Source organism: Microtus pennsylvanicus, chromosome 1 (assembly GCF_037038515.1).
Source record: "Microtus pennsylvanicus isolate mMicPen1 chromosome 1, mMicPen1.hap1, whole genome shotgun sequence".
Lineage (NCBI taxonomy): Eukaryota > Metazoa > Chordata > Mammalia > Rodentia > Cricetidae > Microtus > Microtus pennsylvanicus.
In genome coordinates this window covers 90,252,745-90,271,749 of record NC_134579.1, presented here as the reverse complement: position 1 = coordinate 90,271,749, position 19,005 = coordinate 90,252,745, and the positions used below count along the sequence as shown (strand labels likewise).

General features: G+C 38.8%; 1 protein-coding gene and 1 pseudogene across 1 annotated transcript; one reads left to right on the top strand and one right to left on the bottom strand.

Annotated features, from left to right (window-relative positions):
- Positions 1-4,103: 4,103 nt before the first annotated feature.
- On the bottom strand, positions 4,104-4,432 carry LOC142840230 (non-histone chromosomal protein HMG-14 pseudogene; annotated as a pseudogene).
- An 11,662-nt stretch (positions 4,433-16,094) lies between these two features.
- LOC142849933 (uncharacterized) lies at positions 16,095-18,490 on the top strand. Its single transcript, XM_075972819.1, has 3 exons — positions 16,095-16,128; positions 16,320-16,380; positions 17,527-18,490. The coding sequence occupies exons 1-3, from the start codon at positions 16,095-16,097 to the stop codon at positions 18,488-18,490; spliced, it is 1,059 nt and encodes a 352-aa protein (XP_075828934.1).
- The last annotated feature ends 515 nt before the right edge of the window (positions 18,491-19,005 follow it).

Genomic DNA, 19,005 nt, shown 5'->3' with positions numbered 1-19,005 from the left:
TCACCTTACACCAACTTGCCAGCTGCTCTACTCCTCCTCCTTCTAGCCTCCCAGTCTCCAGCCCCAATGTTTACTTCTACCAATGTTTTCCTCTACCAGCCTCCCAGGATGACCCCCAAGTCTGTGACACCCAAAATCCCTCTGTTTCTAAACACCATTCCCTCATCGTTATTCAATTACAAGATCCTACTAAGTACATTACCCAAGCTCAGTACCCCCTCTCTCTCCAGGGGCTTAAGAGACTTAATCCTATTTTCTCTAACCTTTAGAAAAAAAACCTACTTTGCCCCACCTCTTCTTCCTTTAACACCCCTATACTTGGTTAAAAAACCTAATGGAACCTATTGCCTGGTTAAAGACCTCCAGCTTATTAACTCTGCAGTGGTCCCTCTTCATTTCGCAGTGCCTAATGCTTACACACTTCTTCCCACTATCCCCCCAGACACCTCCCACTTCTCAGTTCTAGATCTCAAGGATGCCTTTTTCTCTATTCCTCTCAGCTCACAATCTCAAAACATCTTTGCCTTCACCTGGACTGATCCTGACACTCACCTAAGGATTCTTGGACAGCCCACACCTCTTTGGTCAGGCTTTAGCTTCAGACCTTCTCTCACTGTCTCTCCCTAAGTCTTAACTCAAACAGTATGTGATATTTTACTTTGCAGTCCATCTTTGGAGATCAGCAAACCGATACCTATGCTCTTTTAAATTTCCTGTCCAAAAGGGGCTATCGAGTCTCACCTTCTAAGGCCCAACTGTCTACCCCCTCAGGTCATTTATTTGGGATTAACTATAATTCCAACTCAAAAGGCTATTACCCTAGACAGAAGGAAACTAATTCAGTCCCTTACCGTTTCTTCCACAAAAGAAGACGTTTTATCATTGTTAGGAATAGCTGGCTTCCTGCGTTCCTGTATCCCCTCTTTTTCTCTCCTCGCCTGCCCTTATATGAGGCAGCTCTTGGCTCTCTGCATGAGCTCCCTCTCCATCCCATTACTAAACCCTTTCAGAGACTCCAGCAAGCCCATATCCAGGCCTCAGCTCTTCATACCCCAGATTTAACATGTCCTTTCTCCCTCTATGTAATAGAGAAGGAATATGTCCTTGGTGTCCTAGGACATCAGCTGGGATCTTCTTTTTCACCTGTAGGGTACAAATAAAAGAAGCTGGACCTCACTACTCAGGGCTGGGCACCCTGCATATGTGCTTTAGTGGCCACTGAGCTTCTTATTCATGAGTCAAAGAAACTAAATTTTGGGTCACCCAAAACTGTCTTCTCCCAGAACAATTCATCCCATCTCTTAATTTGCAAAGTCTTATAAACTTTATCCCCTTCCCAAGTTCTTTCCCTCCAGGTGGAATTAGTAGAAGTTGCCACACTGACTTTCCAATGTTGTCCACCTTTTAATATCTCAAATCTCTCAAATCTCCTACTTCAACCTAACATTAATTATTCCCCATCTCACACCTGAAATGATTTTAAAAAGTATTATATTGCCCCAATTTTCTAATTCTGCTATCTGGAATGTTATTCAGTTTTGTGTGCTGTCTCTCTCTCTCTCTCTCTCTCTCTCTCTCTCTCTCTCTCTCTCTCTCTCTCTCTGTGTGTGTGTGTGTGCCTATATAGACTATATAGCACATATTTTGAAACTCACAATGATATTCTTTTCACTTTGTCTGGAGTACTGGTACTAAAAGAATTTTGGAAAAAATAATTTCTTTGGTGTATATCACTTGTCTTATGGTTTTGTTGTGATTACTTTTAAAAACTATTTTTACTCATTTCATATGTATGGGTGTTTTTCTAGTTTGCATGTCTTTGTGTCCCATTCATGTATGGTGTCTAAGAGGCCAGCAGATGCTGTAAGAACAGTTACAGAGAGTACTGAGCTTCAACATGTACTGGAAATGACACCTGGTTACTCTGGAAGAATCTTCAGTCCTCTTAACTACTAAGGTATTTCCCACCCCAAGTTTTCTCTTCTTCATTGTTTCCTGTCCAAGACAACCTAATCACAGTCAGACTCCTGATATTGATTTAAAACAGTTTAATTCCCCTCTATGTGATAGAATAAGCCACCAGTAGGGCTGAAGTTCTTAATTGTTTATAAAATACAGTGTTGTCAGCCCCTAAACCACAAAACTACAACTAATAAAACAAACTCATCAGACTGTAATCTGATATTTCAGCCTATTTGTTCACACATACTTAGCAGGTGAGACATTACAAGGGAAATATTTGGTAAGAGATGGAGGAAAGGCAAAATAGAGGAAAGTGATGTTATGTCTTTTAATTAATAATGTGCAGAGATAAATTTTAAATGAAAGAAGTGGGTCTTGAGAGATGCCTCAGCAATTAAGAGCTCTGGGTACTGTTACAGAAGACTGAAGTTCCATTCCGTACCCCACATGGTAGGTAAGACTTGGCATAACTGTAGTCTCTGGATTATTGTCCCTTCTTCTGACCTCTGTAATTACTGTGCACATACAGATGCAAACAATACATATATAACTATAATTTCTAGTTTAGAAAAAGTAAAGAGTCAAATTCTCTAGAGTAATGCCACAACCCTGAGACAAGAAGCAGGCAGGGTTAGTTAAATAAACTAATTCTGGTCTTTCATGGAAGCAGCTGTGGCCTTCTTCTGAGGCAGCCTGCTCAGAGACTAAAGCAGCTGGTGCTCAGGTTAAAGAAGATCACTAGAGCCGTTCCTCTAATAACAGATTACTGTTAGGTGACTCTTCCCTGATGTTATCTGTGTTTGTGTTCTCTGTCATTTGGATATGGAGAGTTGTGTCATTACCACATATAACTTTTAGATCGAGCATCACAATTATGTTATCAAACATAACAAAAAGGCTCCAAGCATTCTGCTTCACAGTCTCTTTTATTTGATTCTCAACTCAGAAGTTTTAGTGTAAGATAAACTTGCCAGGGAATTTCTTTTCATTTTATAAAAATTTACATAGGTTCCTGCATGAGTTATAGATAAGAATGTCCCTAAATATCTCTCTTTTTACACTGTGATCATGTTGATCATGTTTAGAAGTGGATTTGTTGACGGACTATGCTTAGGAATTAGGCAGAATTCCACAGGAACATGTCCAGATTCTATAAGTAAAATCTCCATGCTTTCCTTCTTTAGGAACAGCTTTGCTTTGGAAGTAATACCCATGTTCTCCTTGTCACCTGAGGTAAGTAAGCTGTCTCATTTCTTCACTTTTGGCTGAAGTGTGTTCTAGGTACTCAATCTGTCTACCTATGAAATTAATTAAAACTCAAAACATGGGTACACCTTTAGGGGTTTTTCTTATTTAAGGTTTCAAAATGGGAAGACTCACCTATAATTTGGATCTTTTTTTTGTTTTACTCTTTCACAACGGAGATTTTATTGGTTGAGGAGTAAAGTACACAGACATTTCAATTCTTAAAACATGTACCCAAACTCTGAGGAATCATACATTGTGTTCACGTACCCAAAAGAGCCATGTATTGTTTCTCTTTGAACTTATTCCAAGAGATGTTCCATCCCCAAACTCGGCAAGTCTTCCCCAAGACCTCACATAACAATCAAATGCTCACAATCCTCAACTCCACTGACTCACCATTTTATGCCACACACAGGCACCCTCTAAAGTTCAATGTTTCCCAGCACATTGTTACACTTGTTAGGAAAACGGACTGCCATGGGCAGACAGTCCTGACAGGGCAAGGACCGAGGAGTGGATTTTTAACCAACAGTTCTACAAAACACGACACCGGATATAACAGAAAATATTTCAGACACAAACGCACAACCGAGACTCCAAATTACCACTTAGTATATGCTTTGTGTTGTAGGATATAAAACTAGCCCCTCTACGGAATGTTATGGTGACCCCCGAGACAGTCACAGCCTCTCTCGATTTAGTATCCTATTTTCTGGTTGTACCAAAAAATAAACAACCAGCAAGTGATTTAACCTCTTAAAAAAATCATTTACACTTAAAAAATGGGATGAGGCAGGATTTCTCCCCACCTTTTAAAAATGTTTCTAGAGCTACTAAAATACTCGCATTTACAAAATAGTTGATAAAAATATTCATCTGGATTGATTGTACAAGAAGGGAGGCGGGGACACTGACAGACATGATGGATGGTTAGTCGGACTTGGCTTCTTTCTCTTCTTCAGAGGCTGGACTCTGGTTTCGGTCTCTCCGTTCTCTGCGGGCAGATCCGTGGTTTGCTGGTCGGCCACTTCAGCTTGTTTGCCCTTTGCTCCCCGCTTCCCTTTTGCTTGCCTTTTTTTTTTATCAGATGATTTACCTTTCCCGCGGCCTCTTTTGGCTTCGCTTCCACCTTGGCTGGGGCGGGCTTGGCCAACAGCCTCGCGGAGCAGCGCTTGGGCTCCGCCTTCGCCGCTCCAACCGCGCTAACCTCCCTCTTGGGCATCATGGCTGCGGTGCGTGCGAGGCCGAACCTATCACGGGGCCACCGCCGTATAATTTGGATCTTTTGAGGTGAAAATATCCACCTTTCCTAATTGGTGGTGGTGAGGATCTTTAATCCCAGCATTCGGGAAACTGAAGCAGTTGGATTTTCTGAATTTTTGAACAGCCTGGTTTAGAGAATGTGATCCAGGTCAACAAAGATAAACAATGTCTAAAAAAAAAAAAAATCAAGAAAATCGATCAAACAAAAATATCCATTTATAATCTGCATCCCCTCCCCCCTTTCTGGTGCAGTTTACTTAATAGGGATATTGAAGAAAAAAAGCACTGTCTCTATTTGTCTGCTTGCCATAACTCAGTCTCTCTCTCTCTCTCTCTCTCTCTCTCTCTCTCTCTCTCTCTCTCTCTCTCTCTCTCTCTCTCTCTCTCTCTCTTTCTCTGCTGGTTCCATATCTGACTAGGAAGTTTATTCCTTTAATAGATTTAGAGCCTTCATCTTTGGAATTCTCATGTATACTGCAAATCTGCTGAGACATCTAGTTCATGGATTTTCATTCAGCTTTCTATTAGTAGGTAGCCATTGTTGGAATAGCTGGACCACAACCCGTGAGACATTCTAATAAATCCACCTTCTACATATATGAAGAATTTCATTCTACCAGTCCTGTTCAAGTAAAGAACCCTGAATAATGCAAGGATTTTTTTCACCTGCTCACTGAGGAAGATGTGCTGACTCATCATACTGCCCATAAAGGCATTCTTCTAGCCCTGGTCTCTCCAGGTGTTCAACTACTATGAGACAACGCATTATTATTCTTATTATTATTATTCTTTTCTTAAGATTTGGACCACAAATTCAGGAATTAAAATCCTGGATGTATCAACTAGTTTTCTTTCAGGAGAAAAATATAGTATGTTGTTGGTGATGTAGTTCCTGAATTGCTCTCATGGTTGTCAGAAGTATCTGTGTCAATCAGGTAAAAATTACCCTTAGTTCTCCTGATGCCAGCCTGAAGCCACAGAACGAACTTCAACTTTTGTATTCTAAATGCATAATTTTGTAATATTCAGGGCACCCTTCCATCTGTTGAACAAGAGAATCACTCCACTCCATAGTGTGTAATGGGCTGTGCAAGCCGGGCACATTGTGTCCGAGAGGAAGAAGGCCATGTGCCTATGGGCTGCAGGAAGATACCTCGGCCATCTACTGGAGACAAAGCTAATGATATTGACATTCATATCTCTACAGATCCATAAATTCTGGTTCTAGCATGGAAGCCAGAACCAAGGACTGCTGCGCTGTGCCTTTAAGAACACTGTGCCACTGGGAGATTTGTTCTTGTCACTCAAGTCTCACTAGCCAATCACAGCCTCCAAGCTGACCTGTCAGTCAAAAGTCAGGTGGGACTTCCTGGCGCCATATAATAGGCTTGATTTTTTAAAGCGGACCATGCCTCAGTGGATCGTGCACTGTTTTGTGAGTGAGCCGGGAACTGTGAGGAGAGCATGGGTGAACGTGGAAGCCACGACATGGTGAGCAAAGGGCTGCTGTCCCGATATGGAGAGGAGAGGAAGGTGAGCTATGTGGGGCTGTGTTGCCGATCTCTCACTGAGCCTGAGTGGGAGCTTAAGGCCACAGTCAGGGTTCTCTTAGGCCCCATGTGGGACTTGCAACTCTTCAGCCACAGTTTCCGGTCTCTGAAAAATTCCTCTGTGGGCTGCATCTGTAAAAAGCATTTCGAGGAGGGATCTGTGTGTAGAAACTTCTTTGTAGTCAATATCAACGTGATTTTGATGCATATGGTAGCCAAGCAGTCAAACTTCTAGAGTTTTTCTACCTTCTCCCAGAACTTCGGCATTTTGTGTTTAACATTTAGGAATAAGAGCCATTTGGAGTTAATTTTGTGGAGTTTGTAAATGGCATTTTTGCATTCGTTCCTCCTCCACTACTAAGCTGTGATGCGGAAGAGTAGAATTGTTGATATGAAGGCTTCACCAATGCTTAGGAGATATTTACCTGAGGAAGCCTGCCTTTAAATTACCTAAAGATAAATCGTATGCTAACTAGGCCTGTTAGAGATTAGGATGCTAGGAGACGTATTTGTTCTCTAGGATTGCCCAAACATTTGGCTCTAGTCCAGGACACAGTAGACAATGCTGATTTACAAACAGCCACGTGGCCTATTCCCCTATCAAAGAACAGGCCTCTCACAAGCTGCTCAAGGGGCCATTACAGGGTCACAATGAACTTGAGGGCATGGTCTGCCATAAATACCCAGTTTTCTTCTATGAAAAATTAATGTTCTGCCAGATGCCCACGATGAGAGCAGGTTTCAGCTGTTTGAAAAGGAAAACACTGTTGTGCAGAGGACTGGGCTGATCAAGCAACACTTTTCATTTCAGTTCTCCCTCATGGAGATGGAACATAGCTCCTTCTCAAACCCGGGGACTTTTTGGTAGAGCCAGGAACAGCCTAGTGTATAGGTATTAGTAGTTTTTCCTAAATTCCTGAGCTATGCAAAATAAAATAGAGCTTCTATATTGGAAGCAAGAATGTGCTTGGGAGAGGTGGCAATGGTCTGGAGCCTGTGTCTGGGTGGACAGTGTCTTCAAGTCCTGAGAACAATACTCTTTCCACCACGTGGAGCTACAGTTATCAGTCCCAAGAACACTGTGGGCTTAATCCATAATATTCTTGACATATTCTGTGATCCCCTTGTGCTGTAGTATTTGAATAACTGTCTCATGAGTTTGTCCTATTGTATGGTAATTTCTGCTGACTTTGATTTTCCTCTGGAAGTAGTATACAAGAAGCTATTCCAATTGCTTGCTCGGAACAAGACATATATGCAATACTCCTGCCTCAGCGTTTATCTTTTCTTTGTTTTACTTTTTTTTTTTTTAATCTTTCTCATCTTCTGGCGCTCCACCTCAGGCCGTATCACTAAAGTATGACTCTGGTATACTTATGTAAAATTATGGTAATATCTTTGCTTTGTAAGTCTCCCATTTGCCTAACTGGCTAGACTTACATTTCCTGTTACTATTTAAATTCTTCTGAGTGTAAGCAAGAGTCTGAACCTAAGAGAAAGTTAAGAATGGCGGCACATGTGGAATGCAGTGTTTGTTCTCGACTCTCTCCTCTTTGAGCATTTACCAGAGAGGGGTGCATGCTATCATTACAAAGCTTTTTCTTTATTAATCTCTCAAGTGAATGGAATGATTTCTCTCTGGAAAGACTATTCTAGAACAGCTGCACTTCTAGCCTTTTAGAAAAATATTTCTGAGACAAGCTCTCCTATATTGACATAGGTGACCTTTATCCCAGTGTGTTGCTTTCTGGTCAATGACCTTGTTATCCTTTTGATTATACCTCCAAAATTCTTTTTTTTTAATATTTATTTATTTATTATGTATACAATATTCTGTCTGTGTGTATGCCTGCAGGCCAGAAGAGGGCACCAGACCCCATTGCAGATGGTTGTGAGCCACCATCTGGTTGCTGGGAATTGAACTCAGGACCTTTGGAAGAGCAGGCAATGCTCTTAACCTCTGAGCCATCTCTCCAGCCCCAGCCATCTCTCCAGCCCCTACCTCCAAAATTCTTTTTTTTTAATATTTATTTATTTATTTATTATGTATACAGTATTGTCAGTATTCTGTTTGCATGTGTGCCTGCAGGCCAGAAGAGGGCACCAGATCTCCTTATGGATGGTTGTGAGCCACCATGTGGTTGCTGGGAATTGAACTCAGGACCTTTGGAAGAGCAGTCAGTGCTCTTAACCTCTGAGCCATCTCTCCAGCCCCTCCAAAATTCTTAAATGACTGTATTATCCTCAGACTTTTAAAATTACCCACTTGAGTCATGTAATTTACTATCCATTACAGTCACAGGAGAAGGATTTGCATGTGAAACATGGTTTCTGCCTTCAGACCAGAGTAGTAAGAATAGTTTACTGAGAGCGCTGCAGGGAAAATGGTAGGAAATCAGCTGCTGGAGTCACAAGTACGAGAAAGGACCTGATTTTGGCAGTGTGGTAGTTTGAATGTAATTTGGCCCCTATAATCTCACCGGGAGTGGTACTATTAGGAAGTATGGGTATTTTTTTTTAATTGGGTATGGTCTTGTTGAAACCAGTGTGTCAATGTGGATGGGCTTGGAGACTTCCTGTGTTCTGGATACAGCCATGCATGTCAGTCAACTTCCTGTGGTCTGCATACCACGTTGTAACCAGCACCACATCATCCTGCCCCCACCATGATGAAAATTCACTGAACTCTGAACTGGAAATGAGCAAACTTCATTAAGTATTTTCTTTATACAGGTTATGGTGGTCATGTTGTCTCTTCACATCAATAAAAATCATAACTAATACATTTTTAGTAATTTTTTAACATGCCAGGATGTATTAATTTTGTCATGTGAATGAAGATAGACATGATTTGTGATTTTATAATTTGGGAAGATTAGCTTGAGCCAGTGAATACTGAGTTTCCAGTTAGGTAACTGTCCTGTGCAGATGTGTTCAATCCTGCTTGACTCCGTAAAGTCAGCTGTGAGGACTGAGAAACAGTCATTGACTGTAACTCTGTATGTCGGGTTACAGAGCCCAGCAGTCTGTATGTGCATTTGAGTTATTCCAATCAATCTATTATTAGTGACATTTAGTCTGCAATGAAATGTCCTAATATTTTTCACAGTCAATATACCTGAGGTATTTCTTATTGTTTTTAAAATAAATTATTTTTTTTTAAAGATTTATTTATTATATATACAACATTCTGCCACCATGTATGCCCACATGCCAGAGGAGGGCGCCAGATCTCAGTACAGATGGTTGTGAGCCACCATGTGGTTGCCGGGAATTGAACTCAGGACCTCTGGAAGAGCAGCCAGTGCTCTTAACCGCTGAGCCATCTCTCCAGCCCAATAAATTGTTTTTTTAAAAAGCACAATATTTGTATCTTTTTTCGAATTTCATTTCTTTAAATGCATTCCTGCATTATTTTCTGTTTAGTTCTGTTCCCCACTCTTACTTCGTTATTACAGATTTCATTTTTTTATTTTTTCAAGCATTGTTGGTTTATCTATTTCTCTTTAGAGCAAGGCATTTGTTCATTCAGGCTTGCCCCCACATGATGTAGTTGGAAATTTGAAACTGGACGCTAAAAAGAAATCCTACACTAGCTCAGAATTGAGGATAATACAGGGTTATTTATTTAAATCACAGTCCTCTGCTCGAACAGGGAACAGCAAACAAATCCTGCAGCCAGATGTGAGAGTGAGTGCATGCTTTACCTCAGCACTTATAGTATAGAGGCCACGCCCAATTGAGTGGGTAACTTAAAGGCTACTGACTGTAGGATTTCCTACAGTATTTCCTCCTTTTATTTAAGTGAGTTCTAAGCCTAATACCAAATTATATACAATAAGAACAAATATCAGGTATAAAAATTAGAATTACAACAAGCATAAACAATATTAAGCAAGAAATGTGATAAATGTTTCAATAATTATCCTATCCTAAGGAGTTTAAATCTTGTGTTATAAATAAATTGGAGAGGAATGTAACTGTAGCTATCTAGTCTTCAACTCCATTTAAGACCTGAGAAGGGAAATAATATTTCCTGAATAAGCAGGAAGTGCAATCGAGCAACTCCCAAAAGGTACAACAAATGACAGAGATAGTCTAACAATAAGTATGACAAATATGGATGACTAATGACCTTTAATTCTTTTTTTTTTTTTAGTTTTATTTTGGGTTCTTTTTTTTTTTCATGACAGGGTTTCTCCGTGGCTTTGGAGCCTGTCCTGCAACCAGCTCTTGTAGACCAGGCTGGCCTGGAACTTACAGAGATCCTGGCCTTTAATTCTTAATACCTATATATAACTTATATGTGTCTTCATATATAACTTCATATATGGTACCTATATATAACTTATACTTATATAAGACTTCATATTAGAATATTAAACAATCTTTAAACAATTGTCCAACAAATGAGGATAATGTTCTCAAAGTGTAAACAGTGTATAAGTATCTTAATCAGAGGTAGAAATGTATATGATAAATACATCCTAAAATTGTATTGATATCCAAAATGTCTTAAGCAGAGGTAGAAGCATGCATGCATACAATATGACAAAATAATTTTACTTAGGATATAAATAGTATAGATGAAAATAAGAGCATATTCAAATTTAAGTTTATATCAATAAATAAGATTCTAAACCAATGGAAATTGCCTGTTGCTCACAAGTAAAAAACCCAATTAAATGCTCCATAGCCAAAAGTCCCAGAGTCATTACCCCACTACTATAATCCTTGCTATAATTCCCACAAAATCTAGTCTATTTAATCTTCCTGTTTGGAGCCATGAACCCCCTGCTACAGCCATCTTTGTCACTTCCCCGTCTGGGTCTGTAAATTGTATTGTGATTAGTCTTTACTCAACAGCTAATATCTACTTACAATGAGTACACATCATGTTTGTCTATGTAGTTTGGGTTTACTTACTCATAAGCAAAGAACTCAAGAAGCAACACATTAAGAAATAAATTAATTGAATAAAAATGTGATACAGATTTAAATAAGGAGTTCTAAATAGATGAATCTAAACTGTCTTAGAAACACTTAACTAAATGTTCAATATACTTAGCCATCAATAAAACGTACATCAAAAGAGCTTTTAGAATTCACCTTCACCTGTCAGAATAGCTGGGTCCAATAACACAACTCATGCTGACAAGGATGTTGAGTAAAGAGAACATTTTTTCATTGCTGCTGGGAATGCAAACCTGTATAGCCACTCTGGTAACCAATATGGCAGTTCTTCAGATAATTGGGAATCTATCTACCTTAAGACTCAGATAAACCACTCTGGTAGTTTGAATGTAATTAGACCCAATAATCTCCTAGGGAGTGGCACTATTAGATGTGGCTTTATTGGGCTGGGTTATGGCCAAGTCAAGTCAATATCATGATTGTTATAACAGACTTCACACTGAAACACTTTAGAAACTGTTCTAGCCTATGACAATTATTGAAGTTAGACTAAATACGTTTTTATCATGCGATGACTATGAATATTTATTGATCATGGTCAGAATGTAGTTGATTGAAGGAAAAGGTCCCAGATTAGAAGAAGTGGTTGAACACTTGTCTCTCCGGGGTGCTCTTCTTTGTTTTATTTTCAAACATTTAGTAGGAAAAATCTTTTGGATTAAATTCCTACATCACGGATTCGATTTACATGTATATAGCCTCAACCCATTTCTAGTTATGTGTGTCCTCTTGTTATGACTTCACCGCCATTATAAATGGTCATGCAGATGAAGCAATTGCTATTCACTCTTAAGCCTTTGCTATCCTGATTTCTTTTCTTTTTTTTTTTTTTTTTTTTTTTTTTGGTTTTTCGAGACAGGGTTTCTCTGTGGTTTTGGAGCCTGTCCTGGAACTAGCTCTTGTAGACCAGGCTGGTCTCGAACTCACAGAGATCCGTCTGCCTCTGCCTCCCGAGTGCTGGGATTAAAGGCGTGCGCCACCACCGCCCGGCTGCTATTCTGATTTCTATTTTAATTTTTTGTTTTTACTTTTGTTTTTGAAAGACATGTTTTTCTGTGTAGCTCTGAGTCTTGAATGTATCTCCTTAGACAATGCTACCTTCAACTCAGAAATACAAATGATCCTTTCTTCTGCACAGAGGGAATTGCAAAGCAACATGCTTGAGTTTTTTTTTTAATCATAGAATTTATATTTATTACAATCCAAGGTAAAAATAATAAATGTTAGTATGAATTTTGAAGTCATATGCAATGCTCCTACTAATACAAATTCATAACTATTTAATCCTTAGGTAGAATCACCAAGGTTACAGTATTTGCCTGTTGTACCTTCTCTAAGGCTATGTGCTTTGTTCAAAGCAATGGAAGCCTTTCTTAGCGTTGTGATTTGCACACATACTATTAGTATGCTATCTTTACTTTTTCTTTCCTTTCATGTCACCATTTAGCATACACGGCAAGGCAACATGGCTGAGAAATGGTGACAGGCTTCCTTTTTCATTCCTGGTTCTGAGAATGCCATTTGCTCCTTTTTTAATTAATTTATTTATTATTAAAGATTTCTGCCTCCTCCCCGCCACCGCTTCCCATTTCCCTCCCCCTCCCCCGATCAAGTCCCTCTCCCTCATCAGCTCAAAGAGCAATCAGGGTTCCCTGATCTGTGGTAAATCCAAGGACCACCCACCTCCATCCAGGTCTAGTAAGGTGAGCATCCAAAATGCCTAGGCTCCCCCAAAGCCAGTACGTGCAGTAGGATCAAAAACCCATTGCCATTGTTCTTGAGTTCTCAGTAGTCCTCATTGTCCGCTATGTTCATCGAGTCTGGTTTTATCCCTTGCTTTTTCAGACCCAGGCCAGCTGGCCTTGGTGAGTTCCCAATAGAACATCCCATGTCTCAGTGTGTGGGTGCACCCCTCGCGGTCCTGAGTTCCTTGCTCCTGCTCTCTCTCCTTCTGCTCCTGATTTGGACCTTGAGATTTCTGTCCGGTGCTCCAATGTGGGTCTCTGTCTCTGTCTCCTTTCATCGCCTGATGAAGGTTAATATTCAGGAGGATACGTATATGTTTGTCTTTGGATTCACCTTCTTATTTAGCTTCTCTAGGAACATGAATTATAAGCTCAATGTTCTTTATTTATGGTTAGAAACCAAATATGAGTGAGTACATCCCATGTTCCTCTTTTTGGGTCTGGCTTACCTCACTCAGGATAGTGTTTTCTATTTCTATCCATTTGTATGCAAAATTCAAGAAGTCCTTGTTTTTTACTGCTGAGTAGTAATATGTATATATTCCATACTTTCTTCATCCATTCTTCCATTGAAGGGCATCTAGGTTGTTTTCAGGTTCTGGCTATTACAAACAATGCTGCTATGAACATAGTTGAGCATATACTTTTGTTGTATGATTAGGCCTCTCTTGGGTATATTCCCAAGAGTGGTATTGCTGAATCCAGGGGTAGGTTGATCCCGAATTTCCTGAGACACCGCCACACTGCTTTCCAAAGTGGTTGCACAAGTTTGCATTCCCACCAGCAATGAATGTGTGTACCCCTTTCTCCACAACCTCTCCAGCAAAGGCTATCATTGGTGTTTTTGATTTTAGCCATTCTGACAGGTGTAAGATGGTATCTTAAAGTTGTCTTGATTTGCATTTCCCTGATCGCTAAGGAAGTTGAGCATAACCTTAAGTGTCTTTTGGCCATTTGAAGTTCTTCTGTTGAGAATTCTCTGTTCAGCTCAGTGCCCCATTTTATAATTGGGTTGATTAGCCTTTTACGGTCTAATTTCTTGAGTTCTTTATATATTTTGGAGATCAGACCTTTGTCAGTTGCGGGGTTGGTGAAGATCTTCTCCCAGTAAGTGGGTTGCCTTTTTGTCTTAGTTACAGAAGCTTCTCAGTCTCAGGAGGTCCCATTTATTCAATGAGGCCCTTAATGTCTGTGCTGCTGGGGTTATACATAGGAAGTGGTCTCCTGTGCCCATGTGTTGTAGAGTACTTCCCACTTTCTCTTCTATCAGGTTCACTGTTTTCGGGCTGATATTGAGGTCTTTAATCCATTTGGACTTGAGTTTTGTGCATGATGATAGATATGAATCTATTTTCATTTTTGTACAGATTGACATCCAGTTTTGCCAGCACCATTTGTTGAAGATGCTTCCTTTATTCCATTGTATACTTTTAGCTCCTTTATCAAAAATCAGGTGTTCATAGGTTTGTGGGTTAAAGTCAGGGTCTTCTATTCGATTCCATTGGTCGACTTCTCTGTTTTTATGCCAATACCAAGCTGTTTTCATTACTGTAGCTCTGTAATAGAGTTTGAAGTCAGGGATGGTAATGCCTCCAGACAATCTTTTATTGTATAGGATTGTTTTGGCTATCCTGGGTTTTTTGTTTTTCCATATAAAGTTGATTATTGTCTTCTCCAGATCTGTGAAGAATTTTGATGGGATTTTGATGGAGAATGCATTGAATCTATAGATCGCTTTTGGTAGAATTGCCATTTTTACTATGTTGATCCTCCCAATCCAAGAGCAAGCAAGGTCCTTCCATTTTCTGGTGTCCTCTTCAATTTCTTTCTTCAAAGACTTAAAGTTCTTGTCAAATAGATCTTTCACTTCCTTGGTCAGAGTTACCATGCTTGGGTTTTTTTTTTTTTATGTTTATTGTTTTATTGTCTGTTGAGCCTGGAATGTAGGTTTTTGTACATGTCAAGTATAAGGTTTTTTTTAAAAAAATATTTATTTATTTATTTGTTTGTTTATTTATTTATTTATACAGTATAGAATATTCTGTCTGTGTGTGTGTGTCTGCAGACCAGAAGAGGGCAGCAGACCTCATTACAGATGGTTGTGAGCCACCATGCGATTGCCGGGAATTGAACTCATTACCTTTGGAAGAGCAGGCAATGCTCTTAGCCACTGAGCCATCTCTCCAGCCCCAAGGATAAGTTGCTATGCTTGAACTTCACCTACATCTTGAAATTTGAAGTTTGGTGGAGGGTATCATTCTCTTTCCCAGGAGAGTAGTATCCATGGCATTAATACCTCTGCCTTCTGAATCATTGCACTGCAGGGGTGTGACTTTCTACCTGCCTCTAATTTATTTTCTTTTGAATGCTTTCAATGAATATGAGGTTGTATCTGGATTCAAGGGTATGTACCACACACGTGTCTGTTCCTCATGGTACTCACAAGAGGCCTCAGAACCTATGAAGTTGAAATAATGGATAATTACAAGCTCCCTTTTAGTACTGGCAATTGTGCCCACTTATCTGCAAGGACAGCAAGACTGCTTAATTGCTGACCCATCTCCCTTACTCTACGTTATTTATGATCATCATTTGTAGCGCTGATGTTTTCTTTGGTCCATTTGTAACTGTTTAACATGCACTCTCTTTATTCAGATCTTAGTATGCAACAGTTTAAACTGGGTCACTGTAGGTTCTGGAAGATGAATGTAGGACTAAAGTGAATCCAAAACTTTGTGTAAGAACTTCAGTAAATCCTCTGATTTCTTTTTACACTTTTTATTTGAATGCTTTTTGGATGGATACTGGGTTTTATTAATTTGTAACTCTGGTTTACCTGTAACTCATTGCATAGGCTTTGACTGACATCCACCTCAATTTAATTCTTCTGCTTTTTCATTGATTGCTGGGATTAAAAGCAAGAGTCAGTATATCAAAATTTCCCCATCACTTTTCTAGATAATCATTGTTCTTTTATTTCTCTAATGTTTTCTCAGTACTGTTGATCTGCTTGACTGTCTGTCTCTGTATATCTGTTTATTGGCATTTCTTTCTCAAGGCTGTATCCTATTTAAAGGGCCAAGGAATGGCACACATGAACCTCCTCTTCAGTTTCCTTCTAAAGTGACTGGTGATTACATTAATTGTAATGTCATGGTAGAAGTGTGAGAAGCAGCAGCATTATAAAAAGATGTCATTTTAAAAGAAGAATCCAATGTCAGGATCACACTTTGTTTTACTGTTGGTTGGATTATTCTAGAATTCAGTGACCTATGAAGATGTGCGCATTAACTTCACTCAGGATGAGTGGATTTTGCTGAATCCTTCCCAAAAGAGTCTCTACAAAGATGTGATGCTGGAGACATACAGGAACCTCACGGCTATTGGTAAGATTGTGAACTTTCCTTCACGTTTTAAAATAAGGGGACAACTCTGTATTATTTATTGATACTTTTCTATATTTTTGTTGGAAAAAGAGTAAGAATGAGCCAAATAACTAAGGCATAGTTCACTTAAGATATTCTATTTTGCACAATATTCATTAATATATTATCTTCTTTCTGTTACTATATATTAGGCTACAGTTGGGAAGACCATAATTTTGAAGATCATTGTCAAAGTGCTAGAAAACATGGAAGGTAATTTTTATTTGCAACTTGGTATATATTTGTCTCTGAAGAAATTTTAATTTGTCCTGGATGATTTAAAGAAAAACAATAGTATAAATAAACACAGCTTAACGTATATTGATGATTATTGATTTCTCATAAAATCATATGCCTCAATAAGACATAACTGGTCTATGTTTCCAAGGCATTCCTCTAAAGTCAGAAGAGAAACAAATGATTTCTTACCTTAATCATTCTTACCATTTGAATCATAGCCCCATGAGAACTATGCTGTAGAAATGCCAATCCATTTAGTTTCATAGCACTCGGATATTGCACAAGGAACACACATGTATACATTGAATAGATAATAAGTATATGTTTAAAACTGTCCAAAAAATATATAGACTGTAGTAAAGCCAGTGTTACTCATGTACTTGTGACTTTGCCAAACTTATTGATAGACTTAGTTTATGTGAGTCAAAAGGGCTCTTGTGGAGAAACATTAATTTCTACACCACATGTCTGTGAGGAACAGAAAGTCAAACTGTGAATTCAATGGATAACCATTTATTTATTCTTCCTTTAATAAGAATGTCATATGTCACAAGTAAGCTTCCCAAAATGGAAAGAGGGTCTGTATCTCTTTCAGAATAATGAGAAGATAGGAAAGATATTTAGTATTTCAACACTGGGTAGATTTGTTGAATATGCTAAATGATTATATTTAATTGGTTTTCAAATTTCCTTGGGAAGACATCAGCAAACTCACACTGAAGATAAGGCCTATGAGTGTTGGACTGTGTACTTACTTTTGTTTGTCCTAGTACACTTTCTTGAGGTAGGTATTGCACTACAGGAAAACATAAGAATGCAAAAAGAATGTAAGGTTACTTAAAACTGAGTTCGTCTAGTTCCTTTCAAACATGTAAAATAACAATCTGGTAGAAAACGATGCTATAAATGTGGGTCATTAAAAAAAAAAAACCCTTAACATCAAAAGATCTTCAAACACACAAAACATCCCGTACTGAAGGAGAGCACCATGAATGTAAACTTAAAATCTGATTCCTCTTTACAATTAAAGAAAATCATAAAATTAATTCCTACAGATATTAAGATTCATCAGTGTAATGTTCGTGGTAAAACTTTTACATGTGTCAATTATTTTTGCAGGTATGAAAGAAACCATAATGGAGAGAAACCCTCTGAATATACTCAATGTGATAAAGCCTTTGCATGTTACAGTCATCTTCAAAGGCATGAAAAAATTCATTCTGCAGAGAAGCCATATGATGGTGTTCAACATGTTGAAGCCTTTGAAGGTACCAGTTGTCTGCAAATACTTAAAGGAACACATGCTGGAGAGAAACCCTATGAATGTAATCAATGTGATAAAGCTTTTTCAAAATGTGCTAACCTCCAAATACACAAAAGAACACATACTAAAGATAAACCCTATGAATGTAATCACTGTAGTAAAGCCTTTGCACATCAGTATAGTCTCCAAATACATACAAGAACACATACTGGAGAGAAACCTTATCAGTGTAATCTATGTGGTAAAGCCTTTTCACAGAACAGTAGTCTTCGAGTACATAAAATGATACATACTGGAGAGAAGCCCTTTGTATGTAATCACTGTGGTAAAGCCTTTTCACTGGACAGTAGTCTTCGAGTACATAAAAGGACACATACTGGAGAGAAACCTTATCAATGTAAAGAATGTGGTAAAGCTTTTGGGAGTCCTGGTGAGCTTCGCAGACATAAAAGAACACATACTGGAGAGAAGCCTTTTGAATGTGATCAATGTCATAAAGCTTTTTCACAGAGCTGTAAACTCCATATACACAAAAGAACACATACTGGAGAGAAACCGTATGAATGTAGTCAATGTGGTAAAGCCTTTTCATATATCAGTAGTCTCCAACTTCACAAAAGAACACATACTGGAGAGAAACCATATGAATGTAGTCAATGTGGTAAAGCCTTTTCACAAATCAGTAGTCTAAAAACACATAAAAGACTTCATACAGGAGAGAAACCCTATGAATGTGATCAATGTGTTAAAGCCTTTTCACGCCGAGGTAGTCTCCAAATACATAAAAGAACACATACTAGAGAGACCTTATTACTGTAATCAATGTAGTAAAGAGTTTGCATGTCATAGAAGTGTACACATCCATCAAAGAACACATGCTGTATAGAAACCCTACAATTTTAGCTAATGTGTTAGAGTCTTTGTATGTGTCATCAGGCTTCAAAATCTTGAGAAAAAAATCATACTGCAAAGAAACTCTTTTCTTTTTCTTTTATGGTTTACCTAGATAGAGTTTTCTCTGTAGCATTGGAGTCTATTTTGGAACTCACTCATAGATGAGGCTGACCTTTAACTCATAGAGATTTGTCTGTCTCTGTCTCCCAAGTGCTAGGATTAAAGGAGTATGCCACCACAGTCCAGCCTGACAACCCCTTTAGGTGCAATCAGGGTAGTAAAGTTTTATTCTTCTTGGTAGTGTTTATACAAAAGTAAACTTTTAGTGGATTTAAAGTCTATTAAGCCCTTTGCATATCACAGTACTCTGAGGACCTCAGAACATTCATACTGAAGGGAATGTGACTATAAATGTTTTGAAAATATGTTCAGCCAACACA